Source organism: Platichthys flesus, chromosome 12 (assembly GCF_949316205.1).
Source record: "Platichthys flesus chromosome 12, fPlaFle2.1, whole genome shotgun sequence".
Taxonomy (NCBI): domain Eukaryota; kingdom Metazoa; phylum Chordata; class Actinopteri; order Pleuronectiformes; family Pleuronectidae; genus Platichthys; species Platichthys flesus.
The window spans coordinates 12,806,543-12,830,094 of NC_084956.1; the positions used below are offsets into that span (position 1 = coordinate 12,806,543).

Sequence of the window (23,552 nt, forward strand, 5' to 3'; positions counted from 1 at the left end):
TATTAGCTTGTCCTGCAGCTCTTGTGACATCAGCCTGACTGCAGCAGCCTCCCTTCATGTCTCAGCGCTGCCTATTACACTTGGTCTGACTCACCAGTGTACTGTGCCTCCCAGCTGGCCATAGGCCGACACTGTCTTCCACCTCATTACCGGGAAGGCCAGTGAATGAAGTGAATGCCGCCTCCTGGTCTAGTTAGAGGCTGACACCTGGGGCCGTACAATATCTTATGTCATTTACCTCAGACAACAAGTGAGAAAACAGACACGACGAACCAGTCGGACATCTATAAGGCAGCTGTGATATTTCCTTCTCGAAATTTCATAGTTGCTTTCACATGATGAAAATACTGATGGCAGGCAGTTCCATTTTTTCAATCTTGCAGAGCAGTGATTTTGTCTGATGGTGGTGAAGGGAGGGATGTTTATCCACACAACACTGCCTTTTCTTACCAAACAGAATCAGGGAGAATTTACTAATTTAAAATCCCCTTAAACGACCAGAATTTATTCTGTATATTTTACTCAAAAATGCATTTGCAATATATTTAAAGCAGATTTAACTGTTACCCTAATATGTATGCACCCTCTGCATTGGCTGTTTAGTATGTATATCCGCAACTCTTGCTACATTAAACCAGTAATTTGTTGACTAAATGATTTGTACCATGCTAATGCATGCTGCTATTTGTTTTGGCCCGTGAGCCCGTTCTCTGTACAGTAAGTCATAGCTCATTAAATTCTCAATAGAAAACAAAGACACCATATATTATCTTTTTAACCCTTGTGCATTAGAGTATTAATTATATTTTGATTTAATGAAAGTGTTATTCTGCCCTAATGAGCTATGCAAAGGAAAAAAAGTGGTTTGTATAACTTCAGATCATTGATTCAGGTTTGAATCTGTATGTGGCTCAAACAGACTGTGCAGCCATCCACTGCACTCCACTATATTCCACCTGTCAAGTCCTTTTAAAGGGCAATCTCCGTTATTAGTAGGTTGTTTGGAGCAAAAGCATAAGGTCACCTTTGTTGCTCTCAGTGGCCATGCCATCTATGCAATTTGAAAGTCTGCCATTTTGCTAAAGAGACTTAATTATGGATGGGCTGGAGCAAGCATTTATCATATTTCACCCCCAATATTATGACATATTTGTCAGAGCATTAATTTAGATTAATGGCATGGGAAGGGTTTTGGGCAATCTGCAAAGCCCTTGACAGCTCATCCCTTCAGAGTCAGATGGTTTTAATGAAGGTGGTCTGTACAGTGGGCAAATGTATAACAGAGCCTGAGCAAGAAATATGTACTTTAGCTGCTTAGAATCCAACATTCTGTAAAACAAAAAAAAAAGACAGTGGTAATTGCCCAAGCCTCCATCCTCCGACCTGGGAATGTGTGCAGAATTAAGAGGAGTCCAAAAATACCAAAAAATGAAACAGTGAGGGGGGGCAAGGGGAAAATTTTTCTTTAGATAAGAACAGATAAAAAGGAAAGAAAAAATAGGTTAGTGATCAAGGGAATCAGCCAGCTTCAGTGACCTCTGAGCTCATCCGTAATTTGAATAATCTCCCGTTTGACATCAGCACTTTCCATGTGGGCCGTTGTTAGAATAGAGCATTGGAGACACTTGCAGGGCTTTCAAGACGTGATAAAAGTAGCTTCCATTAAAACCCCATTTCGGTGAGATTTAGTCAGGCAGGTGTTTGAGCACTAGTTGGACCCTTTCCATGCATATGCCTTTCGACCATCACTTTAGCGTTGGCATCGCACTGCGCCGAGGACGCCCGCATTATTCAAATGCAGTTTGTGTCTCGGTTATCTGTCATGCAGAGGGCTGTCGAGTGCCATAAAGAGGTGGGTGGTGCCGTGGTGTGCTGCCCGCCCGCTGCTGAACTGAAATGAACTTGACACATAGGCAGGAGCACATAAACATGGGATGGATATTTGCAGTGAGTGAGGATGGCAGGGTAGGGGCGGATGCGTTCTGGATGTGTACATCCTCGCCTGCCCACTCCCATACACATAATAGCACAGCTGTGTGCTTTAAAACACTGCGCTCGTAATACCGCATGAGTCAGGATGTTCAGGATCCGCAGTCCAACAGTGACAAGCAGTGATATGCCCGGCAAAATAAACTTTAATTAACTGATGTGCAGATTTAACTATTATTATTATTATTAGGATTATAGATGTTGATAATGTTTGTGCAGATGGTGGAAGATGGTGTGTTTTCTGGGTTCCAAAAGACTCAAGTCAGCTTCTTGTTCATATATTGCTTGAATCTACACTTTCTCAAGCCATTTCTTCAGATAGAAGTCAATATTATTTAACCAAGGAGCTCATCCGTCTTTCTATTAGCACATATTGATAAATAGCTGCCTGTTTTCAGGTCTGAGTGATTCATTGATCCATATCCTTTATTTCAGGAAATAAAAGACATAATGAAATTCAGTGTTAAAATGTAAATCTCTCTCCGCTATTCCTCTCCGTCTCCTCTCCTCACCGTGGCGTTATCTTCACTGCAGACAATAGAATAGCAAACACCGCCTGAATCTCATCCCCCTCCCCCCTCCTCTCCTTCCTCTTTTCACTTGTTTTAAAACCCAGCAGAGAATTTACTGCCCTAACCATCACCACTGGCCAACTGCTCCGGATTCCAGTCACATCATCTTGGGAGCCTCAATAATGCCTCTGAATGAGCCAAGTTCTCATTAAAGGAATTTCAAACACCCCACCTAGACTTGATCTGTTGTGCACATTCCTATAGATTTGTCCTTTAAGGGAGCATATCCAAAAAAGAGTGCACGGAAATGGGCAGGGAGCCCCAGTTCCGCCCACCCTGCTTTAATAGAGTGGTGTGCACATTGGTTGACTCGGTTGCTTGGTAACAAGAAGGTTGGCATGTGATTCCCATCGCAGCTTAGATTTTGTATATTTAATAATGAAGCCTTTTTAGAATTGATACACTGGTTAGCTCATCTTCTACCCATCTGATCCAGCTCAGTGTCACACAAAAGAAACCAGACGTCTGCCTCGTCTCTGACCCGGAGGACTGAAATAAGTACGGTGTTGAAAGCGCAAAAACTGTCACTGGCAGATGTTGAAATCCACGATGCAATCTTCGCGATTCGATTTTGAGTAGAAGTGAAGGAGGAAGCAGAATCACTCGCTATCCGACGCTCATAAACATGCTCATTTTCCGGGGACAGAAGCTAAATCGAGCAGACACCAGGGCACTGAACCCCAGTGAGTTGGCAAACAAACGTCCTCCTGTTCTAACTCCAGAAGACGCACTTTGTGCTGCTGGTGGCATTGCGGCCTCCTTTGCCCCCCCCCCCCCCCCCCCCCCCGACCTCGCTCGCACGGAGATGCTGCTGAATAGATCGAGGGCATGACTGCAGTGGGGCTGGAGTCAGGAGGTGGGGGATAAGACTCATGTAAGCTCCGATAGAATTTTGTAAAATAGGTCTTCTGTAGTCATACAATGGAGAGATACATAAGGTAGTTTGTATCTTACGAATGATTATTTAAAACACCGCATGATCAGCTGAATCCACCTAAAGGAATCCCAAGCCTTTATTGAGAACACTGTGGGCTCTATTTAACAATCTAAGCACATGGTTTGTGTATTTAGGGCATTGTCCAAATCAACAACTACCATCATCAGTTCACGTTCATGGTTCAAAAGGGTCATACTTGGTTTTTCAATTCATTATGAGTGTTTGAACTAATTTCACTCATTTGATATTTAACCAATGTGCATGTTTCATCAATGTCATATTCAGTCATCCTATAATGGCTGGTTTACTGAGACTGTGCTACTGGGGTGACTTATCATATTATGATTATAAATTTGTTATTTGTTTGATATCAAAGCAAATATTCATATTTTTTATTTGACTTACTATGTTTTAAAAGTTAAAAGATAATATAGTGTTTCCACTAGATGTCTTTGGAATACCAGCATCTTGGACCAACACGAATGCTGAGTAGGTCACTACACCAGCCTCCAGTTGGGATGTAGCCTTCTGTTTATACTCTGCCTTTATTTCGCCAATATCTCTGCACGTCTTCTGAAAGCTTATGGATACCGATGAAACAAGGTGCAAGTTTTTACTTGCGGTAAGGTATTGCTTAACAACCATGCCAACGTAAGGGGCACATGGGAGTATGTGGGCAGTGGCAGTTACATAGCTTGACACTGACTTATCTCTTTTGGTAAAGGGAGAATAATTGAGCCTTAAGATGCAGCAGAAGTAACTCCTTATCAACAGGAAGCCAAGGTCAATAAAGTGACCCTGTGGACATGAGAGCCAACAAAACGCAATCCAGCTGCAGCAGTTAGCCCACGCTAGTTCCACCATGTTGTGCTCCACACTGATGCTGGACGGAAGCCAACTAGTGACAGAAACATTTGTAGTGACAGCAACATTTGCAGAACTGATAATATCGGGAACAGAACGTTAGCTACTGCTATCATATCTACTGTAGTCAGTCACTAATGAAAAGGGACACGTAACACCATGTACCCAGCAAGTTGAACCAAGTTGGTGTCATTTAGCAGCTGGTACGGCTTTCCATCTCGGATAAAAGCCAGTCCAATATTAACTCTGGTCTTATCACTTTCTTTGTCAGAGGCCTTTTCAGCTGAGGAACATGGTTTCTTTCATGTAGGAAAATACCGGAGGGTGGCTTTCGCCCGAACGCTTTCCCCCCGAACGCTTTGTACACGGCCTCTGCTATCTCGTTTTATAAACATGGCGAGGGCCAAAGGTGTCACTGGGAGGGACTCACGTGCACGGACACGCACGCTGGATGACCCGCTGCCAGAACGAGAAGCCGGAGAAGTCAGGATCACAGCATATGCAGAGAGAGGGAGTGGAACCTTGTTGTGTTCTAAGGGCGCCTTAATTCCCTAAATCTATAAAGAAAAAGAAAAAAAGCATGTAAAATCTCATGTTTAAATATGGCCTGTAAATACTGTACGTTGAACCTCGGTATATGCACACACACATGTTGTATTCGTAAATAAATTATCTCGGAGGGATTTGGATATTTTGTGTTATCATCAATATATCACAAGTAAAACTTCACTGTACTTCTTGGGATTCTGATGTGTGGAGATTTATGAATCGCCAAGATCTCGAAAGCAGAGCAAACAGTAGTTAGAGGAGAAGTGCAAAGGGATGAGGCTGCAGCACCGACATACTGTATGAGCGAGTAGCCTGCTATCGGGAAGAACATATAATGAGAGAAAATCTCCAACTGATTTGTGCTCTTCGGAGATTCCCCCCGGTAATCACTTCTGCTAAGTGTCGCATGCTTAACACGTGAGCAAAAGTGGGGGTTTCTGATGCGCTGTGGTTCTTCACAGCACGAGGGGTGTCAGCTAATAATAAATTGATCTCGGAGGAGGACACTCGATGCAAGCTGGCCAGCCTCGGCTGACCGAGACATTAAAACAAGGAGAAACAGGGCGGGCTCATTCGTAATGAATTATTGAGAATGTCATATAATGAATCCTGTCTCCTGTCTCTGCTGGGTGCCCAGAGACACTGGAAATGCTGATTGCTCTAACTTCAAACGAATGTATTGCATTTTGCATTAACTTATAAATATAGTCATGGAGAAAGTGTCCTGGCTCATTAGTTTGAGCTATTTATACGTCAGTGTGTATTTGAGATAAAGCCGCAAACTGTATGCCTACTGTGTATTTATAAATGGTTATCCTCAATGCAAAAAGGGGAAGTGTGAATCACAGTATGCAATTATTTGCTTTGAGTATTTGTTTGTTTATTAGCGATGTACAACAAATCTGTTGTCACATGTTGACAGTTTTACTGGGATGTCCCTTTTTTCCCCCTCAGTCTTTGTTTCTGCTGTGTCTCCTGCCAGTCACAGACGTGTTCATTTTATCGGAGCCGACGAAGAATGTCTTCAGAAAGCATGGACTTTGTTTAATTCTTAAAGACCGATTTGATTTGTCAAAAATAATTGCTGTTTTTCCTCAAATATCTTACACGTTACTATCATCACAGCCCCATTTGTGACAGTGCTTATCAGCAGACAGATCTGTGTGCGCAAATGTCACTACTGTCTGCCTCAGACCCGTCACAAGAAGCTAACAGCAGGCAATGATAATTGCTGCCGTGAAAAAAATGGCTGTGTGTAGACACCGAGTGGAAATATGTGGTTCTTTAATGGGAGAAACAACAACAGGCAATAAAACGTTGCCTCGTGGGACTCTACAGATCGATCATGTTATGTAAGTTAGACCCATTACGAATGTGAATCGCTCTTTTGTGTGTTATCTACACAGTCTGGTATGAGTGATTTAGTTTCTAGTACTAACACTTCAATCTGCAGTGGCATACAACCGGCTACACAGCACCAAAGGCAAAACTGTTACTGATATACTTGACATGGGTGTGGGAGGGCTAGCCAGGCATAGGATGAAAAGGGAGATACAGTGCGTCGGTCGTACCACATGCCGGAACATCTTGTACGGTTTCATGCGTTGAGCCTGTGTGCCTTGTGGTGGGAAGCTGGCTGCTGGGGACTGGGACTTATGATTCAGTCTGGACATAAAGGCTGTTTGGAGAACAGGCGCTGTGTGGGAGCTGTTGAACCAAGCCTTGGGTATAAAAGAAAAGCCAATGGAGTAGGCTAACTTAGCATTTCTTAAGGCTATAATCTTCAAGTAGCCTATGTATGATTTGTTTTTTTTTTTTGTATTCGTAGCACAGTCAGTTTTTTGCCAGCATTCGACAACTACAGCTCCCATGGTTCTTGGTCATAATAGCGTGCTGTCAAAACCCCATCAGATATGTTGAATACCAACAAGATAATCTGACGTGTACAAATGTCACGCTGCTTTGATTCCACTGTCTCGTATCAAATGCTAATTTAGTCCAGAATAAGAAAATAAATTGTTGCATTTCATTTCAGCCTGTTAAGAACATCACTGAAAGCAACAGTAGGACAAGTCATTGCCTGACAATGACCGATGTAAAAGAGGCTACTTTAAAAAAGGACGGCACAACCGTCGTCCTCTATTACGCATTGCAGAGGGCGGGGCCAGTGAACAACCTTCCCTGCTGATTGCCCGCCCTTGACGCCACCCGGTTTTGTTTGGATCAGACCCCTGTCAATCCAGCCGTTTGTTTACCGTCAGTACAGCTACTTAGTTGTTGCCGTTCCAGACACAGGGAATTATTCCACGTTGCCGAAACACCAGTACACGTGTGGTGGGAAAACAGTCCAGCCGATCAATCACTCACTCAGTCATTCATGTCTGTCTGTAATCTGACACTTTGCCCATAAACTGAAACGACAGGCGGGCTCCCATTGTATTGAGTGACACTTGCTCCACATACGCCTTGTTAACGCGTAGGGGAAGGTTCTATTTTTTTATTGAATTGGCAGCTGTGAATAACAAGTATTTTACATAAAAATCAAAGATTGTGTGGGTGTGAAGCAATCAGCTAAATTTATGATGTTATTATTATAACCAACAGTGCAAATTCCCTGAGATATTCAGCGAGGAAAATGCAAGACCATGCAATGTGCTGACATTTGGGAATGTGCCACCATTGACTGTTTGGTATTTTGCTTGATAAATGACGGAAATGACAAATCAATATCAAAATAGCAGGCACTTAAAATTCTGGTAATTGACTCATCAGGCGATTGAATGATTTTCCTCAGCTCCATGCAGACTCATGAAGACATGCAGATCTATTGTTCTTGACGATGGGAGACTGATGTGATTGGTCGGAAAACTGCGGGATGGCAGCGGTTTCAGCCAAAGCTGCAGATGATCCTATGTCAAGAAACGCTTTTTTATGATGAATGCCCCGAAGGTGTTGCGCTCCCACATGTCAACTGAACATTCTATACAATTGTCAGGGGCTGGAGCCAAGGCCAAACACTGCCCCGAGCGGGTCTGAGCGCTTCGTCTAGGAAATTAAAGGAATATGAAAAGAATAATTATTTTCTTTCAGAGATTCACATTAGATTCTCTGCTGGTATAGTACAATACAGTTTTCCTAGAGTTCAGCTTAAGGTATGGTATATACCCACTGTGAGCTCATTAATAATTCAAACAACCAATAAGTTCCGCAAACAAGCTAAGACTGTTCAATGTTTAGTCAGGAAAACATTCAGCCATAAAAAAGGCCTTTCGTGACTTTTGTTCCCAGGTTTTAGTTTACAAATCTGCTATAACATAGACACATTGTGTTTGTGTGTTTGTGTCCTTTCATTAAAATTATTTATTGAATTGTGCAGCGGAATAGAGGGTATACTTGTGCTAAATCTCAGATATATATATTAAACATAACTATATATATTTGAAACTGTATTGTCTGGAAAGTTGTACAATTTACAATCTAGTATTTCTGTGTACATAAGCAGAAAGTAGTTAGACAAGTCCCAAAACCTGGCATTGCCAATAAGCTTATTTCCCATTGTAATATTTGAAGCAAAAATATACAAGTAAAATTAACGAAAGAAAGTTCATTATGTCCCTTTTTGGGAAAAGGACAAACTTAGAATAACAAATTCAAGATTTTATTATTTAAAACTGAAGTATAGAAGAATACCTGTATAGAATCATGTTTAAGGTACTTAAGGTACAATCCCAATGTAGAACCTGTACATATGAACATGTTTTTTTCCAGGGCCATTAAATGTATATTTTCTGCACTTTCAGTCATTTGTGGACCAGCTATGTCTTCTATACATAATGCATGCAATTTTTAAGATATCTTTCCATGTCCAGATGCAGGGCTTTTAGTTTCATACATTCTATAGAATTTCATGTTTATGGAGGAAAATCATCCAGTCGCAGTGCCACTGTTTCTTCTCTGCATAATGTCCTTTAGATACATGAATAGCAAAGTGTGGCCCCTGATTACCCTCTATTTTCATATCATCTTATGTCCATGGAGATTCAATTACCGGCTGAATACCGTTGATTTACGTGACCATTCTGCGCCGGCTGATTTGAAATCGGGAGGAAATGCAGAAAATGTGCCGTCATCAGTGCCTGTAATGAGGTGAAAGGATAGTCCGGGCTGAAATGGTCCTTTTGCCGATTTGGTGCACAATCATTTCCGAGCGTCTAACTAGCGAACTCTGGTTGTGGGGGAAAATGTAGCTATTGATGTCCTTGAACTTTAGCCTAGTTTAATAAATTCTAATTAGATTAGAGCAAGAGAGTGCACGGAAAGACAGCCTTTTTTCTTTGCTGATTAGAGTGGAGGAAAAAAATGGATGCATGGGGCTACATATTTTTTTTCTGCACAGAAAAGCTCATTAAAGCAGCTCTCACCGAAATGCAAGGGGAAGTGGGAGGAAACGGTTTTGTCATTCAACCTCACAGATCACACTTTGTTTGTTGTCCGAGAAAACACAGGCCGAACAAGTGGTCGCCTTCATATGAGGGACATGCCCGCTGCTTAATAATAAACAACTATTGATTATTTTAATGCATTTGCACCTCACACAATTAGTAGTTAGTCCGAGCACTGAGATGAATTTGAACACCGCGAGTCACATTTTGTCACATTCATCCGAGGCCAGATCCCAATAAACCCCGGGGTGATAATATGTAGAATACTCACCATAGATTCTTCACCGCGAATTAACCGCTTCACCTGCGTCATCCCTGAATCAAAGAAAGGGATATGTTTTAAATTACTTCTCTTTTTCAAACGCCCGCAGCGCTCTTGCTGAGAGGCCGAAGGCCCGAGAGCTTTGACTGCGTATCAGACAGGTACATCGACAATAACGTGAACTCGCTGACAATGGGTCAGACAGGCTATTCAGCCGGAGCTATTGGGGGGGGCCGGGGTGTCATGGACCTTTAAAACTACGCGTTCCTCTGCAGTAAGTGTGTCGCCCGCTCCCTATCCCGGTGCTCCTGCAGAGCACCTCTGAATGGACAGCAGCCTTTGTGTGCCCGGATAATGCACTTCAATCATCCTTAATGTCATCACAGCTAAAAAGGCTCGGGAGCCGGGCTGAAGGAGCTTTATTCCCTCCGTACCCGAGAAGAAAAATGGAAGTTTGAATAATAAGATTTAGAGCTGCGCTTGTTATGCCCACTAATTATACTGACCAGCTGCACTCAGTGTTTGGGATGGAAATGTGAAACCGCGCTTTTTTTGATGGACACATGTTGCCTGGAAAACATTTAAGCAGTCATGTTTCATGGTTACGGCCAATTTAATTCACTTTGTTTAGTTATTTCTTGACACAGCACTTAATATTCTGGCCATGGCAGGCTGCAGGGAGAGCTTGTGGTGTGGTAATCAATTCCATACATCGGCCAATGCTAAGATGTTGAATGGCTAATTGACCACAGTAATGGTGCATGGCTGTGCGGCGGTGGACGATGGAGACGTGCACATTAAAAAACAATTAATTTCCAATACCAATGTCACTCTTGGCTGCCTCTGCCGCTGCATTTAACAAGGAGCTGTCACTGGTAAGTCATTTCATACTCCATCTAGGATTTGATCCAGGCTCCTAACTTGTTGGATTAAGACATAGTTTTGAGTTTCTTCCCTCATTAGAGTTAACTTGATGAGAATTTAGGCTTTTCCTTTTTCTTTTTGGCAGATGAGTTTCTATCGTATAATTCCATCCCTCTTTGCAGAAGTCATGAGGTCACGGCATTGGTTATGCACTGATTACATTTGCTGTCTCCAGCCACTTACTCTTGTTTACTCAACATTTCAAGCTGCAGCGGGGAACTTTGCACTTTGGCAGCTTCGCATGGCATCGAGACATTGTTTTGAGAGTTTTTCCAGAAATCATAACACTTTGAAAATCCCCACACATTTCCGCTCAAATTTGTCGGTTGTTAGTGGATGTTCAATGTGGGATTTGATTATCTATTTATTTATTTAACAGCCAGCAGGTTCAGCCATCACTGATGACTACGGCTCCGGTTGCGGAGGGCTTCTTGGCGCCTGTTAAGGAAACAGTTTGCCTTCGGTTTTAAATTCAAACTTTGATTCAAGTGTTTAGTTCTCCGTTTCCTTGCACATTGATTTCTTTTTTATTTGATTTGGCTACGGTGCAGTGCAACCATATCAGAGTAAAATTACCCACATTAAGGAAATAGCTTGACCGGGGAATCAGAGTAATCTAATCTCCCCGTGTACTAATCTGTGTGTAAATGGTGCTTTTGATAGTTCGGGCCGCATGTTCACAAAGATGTAGCAAACGACAGGAAACGTCTTTGTTTGTGTCACATTGTCAGGCCGGGACATCGGAGCAACCTTACTTTCTCTTTTCTATCGATGAACAGAAGCTGATTTTGCCCAGAAAAAGCGACGTGTTTGGTTTATCTCCCACGATCACGGGCAGCCCAGAGGTCGGTACCGAGACAAACCGCTCTTCGTCTGGTTGACACCTCGCCCTTTAGATGGTCAGGGAGAGAGGCTGAAAAATCACAAACAGTTCTATTTTGCTATCACTTTTTTGTATATTTTTTCAAGGCTGATTACAAAGGCGTCTAGTGGATAATTTTTCAAGATGTAAAACTAATAACACCAATCAAATAATTATTCACATTTTTAATGCACCCCTTCCTTTGCTTATTCCTCACGATTATCTTGCCCCGCTGAAATCACAATTATCCTGCAGCGTAATTTCAATGGCGCTATTCTGCATAATTTAAAATTGAGATACTACTTCTTTTCTCCATTGCTTTAATGGTACTTAGCATCTCTTTGATATGAGGTTGCAAATGTTGGAAAAATAAGACTGTGAATACATGCATGAAACTAAAAAAACGACTCGGCATCATGCTTGCCCACTTGGTACAGTTCGGTCTGAATATTTATTGTAGAACCTTCCCAGCGTGATTTGTTTTTTTTTGTGACTCGGGCATTGTCTCATTTGACTTTGCCTCTATTCCACAAATCTTTGGCAAAATAACTTTGAAGAAGATCAGAGGAAACATTTTTACAGAATAAAATGGGCCGATTTGAGCTCAGTATGAGGCCACGTTGTGTGGTGTATCTATCTCTGAGATGTACTCGGTTTCCATAGAGTACCTTAAATCCCTGGACATGGCCTATTGTCCTATAGAGTGCATCCCTGCAGGGTTTTCCCTCCCGTTTCTCCCTCACCACTTCACAACAGTCTAAATGAAGAAGTGAAAATAATACACATATATACTTTCATTCCTCAGAATAAAGAAGAGATTTGATCATTGCAGGCCCAGTAATACAAACAATGCCTTGCACCCTAGAAGTTGAGTCATCTGTTAGTCAAGCATTAGTTGAAATACAAACAAGTCATACTGTGTTGTGTGATCAGCCTCCATGCTGAATCTTAGCCAAATGATTTAAGAGCTTAATTTAAAACTGACTTTAAAAAGAGAAGAATAAATGGAAATTTTAGCAGAGCTGACAAAAGTAGAAGTATTATCGAAGATATTTGCTTTAAATGAAAGAAAATGAAACAATGAATTCTCTTGAAAGGGGAATATTCAAGTGAAATTAATGCCACCGCATACGCTTTAGTTATTAAAAGAAAAGTCCAAACGGTAATTACTATCCAGTGCAGCCGTGCGTGGTATTGAAACTTGTAATAACTCTGATGGCTCTCATGTTCCCGGACTTGGCATCAGAATCCATTAAATACAAATCATACTGCACCGCTGTTGTGCTCTTGTCTGAGGACATTTCAGCAACGCCACTGTGTCCTTGTAATTATTTTGGAGAGCACATTTGCTTTAACATGAGCTCAGCCAATGAGCCAAGGCAGGGCAAGTTTCAGGCATCTTCCTCATGACTAACTTGCCTTGTGACACAATGTTCCGTACGACGATAGATGCAGGTTGGCAGTCTGAAGCAGGGGGCTTTACCACTGCAGAAGGATCGGACATGATTGGTGCTGTGGAAAAGCTGACAGCATGAATTATGAAAGTCTCATTAGGGGCTTGCAAATGATTTATCTTGCAGCGAAATATGGTCGTCTGACCACATTATGCCTGCATGGTCACAGAGTCCATATTGTGTTTTCCCCCCCTTTAATTTCTTAGGTGTGTCCCCCCCCCCCCCTGCGTTTATTAGCGAGGAATTTCCACGGAGGGGCCTAATGATGACTCTATTAAATCGAAGGTCACCGTTTGGTATGCCAAGCAAAATGGCTCGGAAAAGGACAAAGTATGCTCTTTGAAAATTGGCTGCGTCCACAAAGGTGGTAAAAAAATGTGTCATGTTTCTCACTTGACAGATGCATTGCTTGGCATGCCGGCGCCGGGCTTGGCAGCAGGTGCGACTGCCAGGTCATCTACTGGGGGGGGGGGGTTGTGTGTTTGGACACGGTTGCCAAGAGCTGTTTCCATCGTTTTCCCATAGGAGGAACGGGTGGTATACATACTGAAAAGAGTAATTATGCAAAATTCATATATTAAGGTCATATCTTACTGTTCATGAAAAAAAATTAAATAAAATTGATGCGATTGGCCCAATGCTTACGAGAGAATATTTCATGAAAAGATTTATAGACACAAGGACGCCCCTCAGTACTTCGCAGAGTTTGTGTAGTCGCTGCACCATTCACATAACATGACTTCTGTCTGAAATGATGTCATTAGTAATCCGCTTCCATCCTTGTTTCTGTCGGTGCACAGTAGTCCTTTCAGATGTGTCCCTGCAGCAGGCCCTCTATGAGTCACGGGTGGTTCGGCAGCCTCGCTCCCTGAGAAGCCGTGGTGATTCTGCAAGTTAGGAGCCGCAATCTTGGCGGTTGCCTTCTCTTTAGAATGCTCCATAGGCGGATCCATTTTCTGATAGCATCACGCGGCACAGCTGAAAACACGCTGCTCTCATTATCATGCAGAGGGTACATCTATTTGTGAAAACCCCAAATAGGCGACAAGGAAATGAAGATCTTCATTTGCTGTTCTCATTTTTCCCCTCCCTCTTATTTAACTCAAAATTAATTCTACTTTGCAGGAGGGTGATAAGCAAGCATTTGTTCACAGCCCCAGTAATGTGGAGGATGCTTTCGATTCTCGTGGTGCAGCCTGTCACAGCGCACGCGGTGCTGGTGAAACGTGCGTCCACACCGTGCGGAGATCTAATTTATACATGTTTGGATGAGTTGAAATCATATGAAAACAGGAACACTGCAGAGGCCTGGTCCCACAAGTGTGTGGAGCAGAGGAGGAGCGATCTGCTCACGGTGCCCAGCAACAGGGCTTCTTGATCCAGTGCTTTGATAACGTCACAGCTCCATCTAGGTTGCTTTGCGAGGTACTGCTCACAACCCTGGTGATTTAGCGTCGAGCTGGTGATTATCAATTTGTTCTCCGGTAGCCACTCATTTGCCAATACACATCAGGGAGAGGGTGGGGGGGGGTAGTGTAAATGTTTTCCCCTCTGCTTCCGACAGACTTTATTCAGAGTTTCTCGACTCATTCCCCTCGCTCCTTTTTTTTCTTTTGCAGGTGAGTTCACATGACTTTTTAATGAGGTGCAGTGGCGGTTACACCGAATTCTAATTTGGCTTCACTCTGAGTCATTAGGAGAGTCAACAGGAAGCAAACAGATGGCAGGAGGAATATGATGGATAATTGTACGTCTCAGAGGACAAATCGTAATTTGTATCTGATTCCGTGCAACCCCCTCATTTTCTTAATGAAGGACTAATTGAGTTTTTTTTTTTTTGGATTGGCTCAAGCATATGGTCCCACCAATAGCCGAGGATTTGTACAATAGCTGTAAGGAGATACGTCGAGGGTTTTGGAGGAGCTTTGTGGGATCGTGTCTGAACGGGGTGGAAGGCTGGAGCGACATCCGAAGCTCAGTTTGGATGTGGAAGTGTATTTATGAGCTAAAATAAGGTGCATCCTCATTACATCACTATCACCACCACTTTCATCATCGTCTTTTTTTTAATTATTTTGTCCTTTGCAGTTCTGTCAAACTACTGACTCTTTGAGAAAATAACTACTTGTATATTTGATGCACATTTTGTTTTTTTATGTAATGTATTTGTATGTTTCCCAATATGACTTTCTTTTTGCTTTCTCCTGAAATGTTGTTTTCTGTTTAGAGCTTTTTCGTCTTCAGTCTATTTGATTATTATTTTTTTGGAGGATAAGAAATTATTGACAAGATAAGGTTTTGGATAATTTTTCCTTACATATGTTCAGATATAATAACCTCCCCTGACACATGCAAATGAGTTTGTAACCCCTTAAATTAAATAACTGTTCCAGCAGGTGGTCATTGGTACAGTTTGTAAAGTGCAACATATTTTCCAAATGCAGTTTAAAAATGGATATCCCAGGGTTTCTATCAATATATAAATGTTCATATTAGTCGGTGACGTGAAGTATTATCAGGCAAAGAAAAAAATTCAGTTGAAAGCTCCTCTGTTGAGGTTGTTATAAACTCTTCTTATATGAAATTAATAAATTTAGATTTTTCCCTCCTCACTGTGCTTTCGCAACACATTGATATATATTGGACATTCTAATTTACATAGAGATTATTATTGATATTGTATTATCTCCCAGCCTGAACATACACACTACCTCTGACCAGCCTCAGATGGTCGGCTGTTGAGAAGTGGAACACAGACAAGTAGTGATCCCTCTCCCTGGTCCGCATGTGACTGAACACTCCTCTCTACACTTGTCACTATTTGGGGAATTTACACTCGTACAGTGCAGCGGTAATGAAGTGCCTCTCATCCAGTGCTACATTTGTGACAGTCAGTCAGACGGCGTGCAGGAATGCTTGAAAGGCAGTATGTGTGGAGCACCCGAGACAGAATCTACTCATAGGGGTTTCTGAGTAAAGGCTCATTTCATGCAAGGTTAGACACATCAGTCATTGGACATGGGGCTGGCTTTTGCTGCCTTTCAATAAGATTACACATGGAACGTGTCCACACAGTGGAGATGAACCTGGAAATGAAATGTCTTCCATTGGACTCTGCCCACGGTGGTTAAAGTTTATAATTCCCGGCATGAAGCGGCTCAAAGCATCACTGATGACAAAGGTCATGGAACCAGGGAACTTTCATTGTCTTTGATTGTGTGCAAGTCTTTGTTTGTTTGTAATGTGCACTGTGCGTACTTAGTAGCAGGACATTTATTAAATCAAGCGTGAATATCATGGTAAATATGGCCACTAATTAAGCTTGAAAGCATCAATGAGCTGTGATGGGTCAGAAAAGCTTTGAGCCCATCAAATCAGGCGCCCCCTAAACAGTTTGGCTCGGGCAGGAAAGCGATGTCCAGCAATATCCATGTTTGCACACCATTGACACAGTGATGAAGGCCTGTGTTGCCCCAACACATAGCGTTCTTCGCCCTGGCATCTTTCTGTTAGAACCTTCATTCGCCGAGGTCACAGCCCAGTGGTGACCACGCTGTTGTGGCTGCACTGCCAGTAGCTGGAGCAGACATCTTTATCAGATTTTGGCCTAAGATTCTTATCGTTTCAGCTTCGCAGGGGCCGTGGCTGAATGCCGTGCTGCATGCATCTCTGGCTTCACTAACAGATGCTCCCCTGGAGATCAGTTTTCCACAGCTCATTAAAACAAAAGAGATACTTTCTGTTTCCCTTTTGGAGCAGCCAGGCGTATCTCACGGTAGGATCGAATTGCAAAAGGAGATCGACTCATGAGGCCAGCCACGCACTCATTTCAGCTTCTTAAAGTTGAGAGTGGGGAACTCTCGCTAGAAATAGCCTAATCTCATTTCCACCATTTATTTCCTCACCTGATTTGTTGATAATCCCTGACAATAAGGCAACATGGCTGCCATTACACACTGGTGGCACAGCATTGTGGAATAAAACAGTCCTTTCTTAAACCTTTTTAAAAAGTTTTTTTTTGCTAAAGACGATTGAAGTGATTTTAAAAAACGAAAAACATGGTAGTCAGTGGTTGCATGTGTGATATGTTGTGTGTGTGGTTTTCTGTGAAGTTAGTGTATGAGAGGTTTTCAAAACCTAGGGTCTATATTTCCAAATTTGTTATCATCATAAGATGGAGTCGGCCACCTTAGCTCTACATTGCCAGGATGTTAATGCTAACAGTTATAACAAGACATACAGAGCTATACTGGAACCTCATGACTCTATAGTGAGACATAAACTGCTGACTTCTATACATCAGGGAAATGATGCAATAACCTCATGATACCAAACACAATACATACATTAGGAGATGAGACCATGAAAGTATCCTGCGAACACAAGCATTTATTTGACCCTTTTCATGTGCAGGGAATCTAAATAAATATATCTTTAATTCCAGTATGATGACAGGTTCATGTTGATATGTTAATGATGGCACTGAATGGCGGGACAATCAGCCTGACCCACCAGCTTGATCTACTGGATCTCTGCAAATGCCAACCGATCCCTCCGTCATTCAACGGACTTGCTATCATCTACAGTGTAAAACTGATGGAGCTCCATTTGTAAATACTATACATGCGTATGAAGCTGTTCTCCACAAGTAACCCCTAGCCCCCCCCCCCCCCCCCCCCCATATTTTGAATTTGTTATGATTTACAAAAACAGCTGCTTGCCTTTGACCCAACACATTTTGGCTGTTGCAGAAGGAAATGTGGTTATTGCTAATCTGTCCTCCAAGGTTATCTCGTTGCAATTCAGCACCCCATTTCCACGCCAGTGTATTTAATCCTCTGCAAATATGTGGGGTATTCCTGAAAAGTAAGGTTGCTACTCCAGCCAAATTCAATGGTCACTGGGACACCTGTAGAATCTCCTTTTTTAATTTTTATTCTGAGTTCTAAAAAGCGAATTCTCTGCCGGTCATCGAGGTTGAGTGCATGCAAAACAAAAGTGAACGAAACGCTTGTTGCACAGAAACAAAATACGAAAAGCAGTGATAGAAAAGATGATTGATTTCTCTGAATGGTATCTTCTCCCCATTGTCCCTGAAGCATGATGGTTCATGGATAGCATAAGTACGTATTGTTGTTAGTCCTGGCTGGCTCCGAAACTTCATTACCCAGAAAACACAGTTGAAAAGTTCGGAACAATACAAAAACCTTCAGCATCACGCCGCCTGAAACCGAAGAAATGACCCCTGTTAAACGCAACATCTGCGCTTTCTGCTTTATAAAGACACATTTTGGGCTTTTTTGACAAATGACAACAGCCCTGTCCCTCCAGATATTAAAATCCGGGTTCGTCTCTCATGGTTACCATTACTTGGCCGTGGGCTCAAACACAACCCCGGTAGTTCAATTAAATCGCTGTGCTTATTCCTCAGTACTTTGCCGGTGTTTTGACATCCTGCTCTTTTGTCAGTCTACCTCAGGCTCTCTGAAACCCAACGTTCGGATTAACATCTTGGTCCTGTGCCATCAACAAAGACTCCAGTCTGATGCACTTAAAACTGAGACATTTCCTCTGCAGTACATTAACCAGCTCTCGTTTGTGTACGAACAGGTTGAGCTGTTTTTGTAACGGCCTCCCGTCTGGACTGATTTCGATATAATGACTCAAACGTTCCCTCACGAGGCGATGAGGCTGCCATGATGAAACGCTTGTAAACACTTGCGACGTTTGATGCATCCAGTGCCTCCTGCATTATGACGGTTTGTCATCAAGGTATCTGACTGACATCGCGCCTAATGACAATTTTATAATCTCTTTAATGTAGCGGTGGTGTTGTTCATCACGAGCTGCTCGGAGCCAGATTAGATTAGGTGTGACTGGCTGCGGGGCTAATAACTGTTTAATAGGCTGAGGTGATCAATGTTTTGTGGAGGCGAGTCGTTTTCAAAAAGGTGTGATGGAGTTATGATCAATGGTCTGAGCGGCCGTGTTGATTAGTTATTACAAAAGGACAATATGGAATTAAACTGCCTCCAGCCTCATATAGTGTACAGCTCTTCCTCAGTGATACAGGGATCGGCTTATTTCTTTACGTTTATGATGTTTGTTAATGTAAATCAAAGACAAGCAAATCAGAGAACTGCTTATGTTGGAGTACAGGCAGCGTTTGAAACCTTGTTTGCATAATTAACATTGAATTTGATTATAAAAGCATTTAAAGTAACTATATCATTTTGTAGGTATTGGCAAGGCCCATTCAATCCTTCAGAGCCAAATGGCTTGAAAGCGCCACTCTAACTATCTTATAGCTTTTAAAGTCAAGCGTCATTTGTATAATTTGGTTAAACAGAACCGGGCCTTTTGCTTTCTGTGTGATTTGCCTAGTAGCAGACGTTCAGGCCGACTAAATCAGAAAGACCTTTCTTTTTCTGCCAAATGTGGAATTGGTTCATCATCCAAGACACCACAGGGTAGAGAACGGAAACCCAGCAAAGCGATAACGCGGCCGAGTATCTACTGTAGCCGGCTGGACGCGATTGAACCGTTAGCTCTGCCCCCCCGCTGTTTGTCAATCATTAGCGTATTCTCACTTTTCTTTGTCCGAGTTCAAACTGGGCTCCCTGCTTAATTTGAGCAAAGCACATGTGGACACGATCAAATCAGAGGGAGAGACATTAGAGCACGCTCCTGAAGCCGGTTACCTCGTGCAGTTATGGTCCTGAAGATACCAATCAGCAAAATAATAATAAAAAAAAAAAAGAAAGGCTGCAGCTTCTGTTCTACCTGGCGGCTTCTCGGTCCTTTCATTAAACCCTCTCAATATTCAAATGTCTTACACAAACACGAGCACGGCCGTGTTGTTTGAGTGCGGCTGAAAACCCGGAGTCACATTTTGCCTTGATTTATTTATTTATTTTTGCTCAAACCCAATCACGGGACATGTTTGTTGATATGATTTGGTTAATGCCAACAGTCTGATGCGTAGGACAAACAGCTGTCTTTTCTTTTTTTTTGTGTAGTCGAGTCCTTTACCGTATAATTAGTGACAAAAAAAAATGATGAAGCTTTTCAGTGGAACGTGATCAGACGAGACGACAGGGGCTCGCTGCCTCGGGAGGTCAAGTCTTTTTTTTCGGCTCATAGTCTGCCGCAGGGAAACGCAGGAATCCGAGGCGGCATACTATATTAGAAGCGATGATGTAAACATCCTCCTTATCAATGGCTGATGCATTGCATTGTCTAATGTACTAACATAAGCTATGTGTGAATCTGTTGTTGATGCATCACCTGCATTGCCTATTTGCAAATGGTATATAATCACCTCATTAGGACCACGCTGGCAAAAGTGATGCTGGTTTTTTTTGATAAAAAACAAAACAAGAGTTCACAAGTGATTTGCATGAGCTATTTAGGGGAGTAAAATATAAAACCTTGTTTCGCAGAGTCACTGTGACTTAAAGCAGCTGATGCAATTCCCCTCACCAAATGCAAATCGGCTAGCACCGCTTTTCTCAGTGTGGCGCCAGAACTCATCGGCTCTTTGTCCCTGTACGGGAAACAAAGAGGGCATCCATTGCAATGAATACAGCTCAGAATACATTTGTCTAATTTTACAAAAAGGCTCACAATATTTATTTAGCGGGTCGTCATAAACAAAAAAAAAACTAAAGAAAAAACCATAAATCCCACAAAAACTGTTGAAGAAACTGTGGATCAATAGCATGTTATGTCCATGACCCCCTCCCCCCCTCCTCTGTGGCTTTCTGATGGCTTACACATTTTTACTTTCATTTCCTTTTTCTTTTCCTTTTTTTCCGGGTGTGCAGGAGGGATCGGGGAGGGATCGGGGAGGGAGGGAGCTGGTCTGACCAAGTGTTAGAGTCTTAAAAAAATAAGAGAGATGTGAGTTTATTTGCATGTCTGCTATGTGTCTACGCTGTGCTTCCAAGCTCAATTAATACTTCCAACTCACCCCTTTATAAATTACGTTGCATTGTTCTATGCCCTAGAGAAAACAAGCAAAACAAAAGAAAAAGGACGAATTAAATACAAACTTGTGTGGTCTTTGTTTCTAGCCATGTACTGCAGTTGCTTTCGCACATCCTGAAAAATAAAAAATACAGTATGTAATAAGCTTTTTTTCCCCCCCTCTCAGAAGATCATGTTTAAGCCTAGCTTTCATGTGAACCTCTATTTTGTCCCATAGAATATGGAATGATCGGAGAGCATACAGTAAAAAGTCAGCGGCCAAGATCAGTTCATGACACAAAGGCCCTGCAGGAGCAAGCTGAGTCTGCTAAATTTATGGCACAAACTGGTAATACAATAGTTATGTTTCTTTACTTTATCTTGTTAACTAAACTTAATTTCATCATGCATGCTCTCTCTTGTACTGCACCTTTTTAAGTGGAAATGTTTTTTGCATTATTTTTTTCCTACTCATTCTCTATTGCTACATATGACCTCGGACGATAGACTTCCCATTTCTTTATGAGTATTTCCATTGACTTTAGGAGATAATTGGGTTTTGTGGGTCTGTTTGTGTTTTTCTTTTCTTTCACACAGTGAGTTGGCAACACGGTAAATTCTCAGAGCATTAATTAAACAGCAGGTTTAAAACGAAGGCCCTGGTGTAGTTAATAGTTTCCTCCAAGGCGAGATGAATTAAATGTCATTTGAGGGGGAAAAAAAGAAATATACCCTCCCCCTTCAGCCAAATATGAAACCCATACTTGGCAAAAGTCGAGCTGATAGATTCTGCCCTTAGAGATAAAGTGAAGCTATGTGGCTTAATCAAGTGTAGCATAAAAAGCTGAAATGATTTAAATTCATAATGACATTTACAACATACCATCTTTGCATTTTTAGTTAAAAGTTTTGAAAGAAGGGAGTGTAATATTAAAGCAGAAACTTGATTTTGCTTTTATTGTTTAGTTTCTTTTTTTAAACAGCCTCTTTTCTCAGTGGGCAGGTTTTAGATTTAGCTGCTGTTGAGAACTTCTACATTTTGATTTGACTCATTTTCTGGGAAATGTTTTCATTTCTTTCTTCACGTGTTCCATTTGAATTGCTGTCATTGTTTCACAGAACCTCCACTCATCATGACTTTATTTTGCGACACGCCATACTTACTGTACTTACCGTGAATACATACCAATACTAACATATTCTCATTAACACCTCCCCATTTTACACCCTCGCTGTAGGAATGTGGTTTCCCTGTCCGGTCACATTGTGCTTTTCTGTTCCTCATCCTCACACAATTTACTCTCCCTGTACTGCCTCATTTAACAAATTGATCCACCTTTCAGTCTATTTTATGATCTGCAAAATTAAGCGCAGGGTTTAGATCCCCATTTGGCCAAATCTGTGTCCTTGATGCGACACGCTGAGAAAACCACTTTCAGGCATACGGTGCTTGAAAAAACACAATTCAAATGTGATTTGATGACTTCAAATATCATAAATGTATTCAGAGCTGCAACGAGACAATTTTTTCTCTGTAATAAACTATTCCTCTAATTCACCGAGCCTCAAAGAGAATGAATACTTCACGTGAGGGTTCATCGTAATCAAACATCAATTATTTGGTGACTACTCTGATGCAGGGATTTTTATCGTCCACTAACTTGTCACCAAATAATTTATTCTTCTTCTTTTCTCATTTAGTCTACCATGACTTTGGAAATCACCCCCACTGTCTCATCAAAATATAAATATTAATAACTAGTGCAGATAGCACGGTTAAAGCTACATTTAGCCTTTTCTGCCTTTTTAATCTTTGGCCCTTTTGGACCATGAAGATTAAAACGCTCAGTTCTGTTTCTTCTTATTAATCTCTTTAAATTGAACTTTACGACCGTAACAGCCATCTTCCTTACTAACTGCTACCAAATGCCTTATACGATTATCTAATGACAATATGTCTGCACGCAGAGTATAACTACTTCAAAGTCTGCTTGCCAGACCATTTCCGTATGGGCTCCAAGGCCTGGACCAGAGAAACAGAGCAAATGCTGCCTGATGCGTTTCCTTCAGGGAACTCACAGTTGAAATTGGAATATGGCGGAAACAGTCTGCTCGGAGCCACACTGGCACAGCTGCCGGGTCAAATCTGCAAACATCCCCATTTATTTCCTCCATCTCGATGAGTAAACTGGTTAAGATGGATTTGAAAATGATTTGAAACCCACGTCTCTAAAGTACAGAATTGTGTCCGCTGTCGTCAGGGAAACTAGAAAGTTTGCAGCAGTGCAAAAGGGAATCCACATCTCTGAACTCTCTCTCTGAACTAACACCCATTACACTCCATTTTATTGTCTCCTCTTGCATGCCACCATGTTATTATGAATTTCTTTTTTTGTTGGTGCTGATTTCCTGGCTTCATGTAAACATGTTATTGGGTTTCATTGAAATGCATGAAGGATTTCTTTTGGAGACGAATTGAAACAGTCAGATGTAACGATGTCTACTGTTCATTCTTATATAAATCACAGCTTCGGCTTTTTTGTGATCTTTGCATAAATGCCCATTTGATCTCACCTCCATTATAAAGACCACTGTTAAAAAGCAACTACTCTTTACTGTGCTCATACAAAAGCAAACAGAGGAACTAAGCTTCTGACTCAGTGTTTATCAAAGATCACATAAAGGTTGCACAGAATGTACAATAGTGTTCTTGTAAATAAGTCCCCCCA

General features: G+C 41.8%; 1 protein-coding gene across 5 annotated transcripts in view; it reads left to right on the plus strand.

Moving 5' to 3' along the window:
- adgrb3 (adhesion G protein-coupled receptor B3) overlaps positions 1 to 23,552 on the plus strand; it is a 121,096-nt gene that overhangs the window by 24,625 nt on the left and 72,919 nt on the right. For 4 of the 5 annotated variants that reach the window (XM_062400620.1, XM_062400622.1, XM_062400621.1 and 1 more), the window contains exon 3: positions 21,062 to 21,172. The exons of the other annotated variant lie outside the window; for it this stretch is intronic. In XM_062400620.1, the coding sequence (XP_062256604.1) occupies positions 21,062 to 21,172 (111 nt within the window). The remainder of the gene's footprint in view (positions 1 to 21,061; positions 21,173 to 23,552) is intronic. 5 annotated transcript variants of the gene reach the window in all.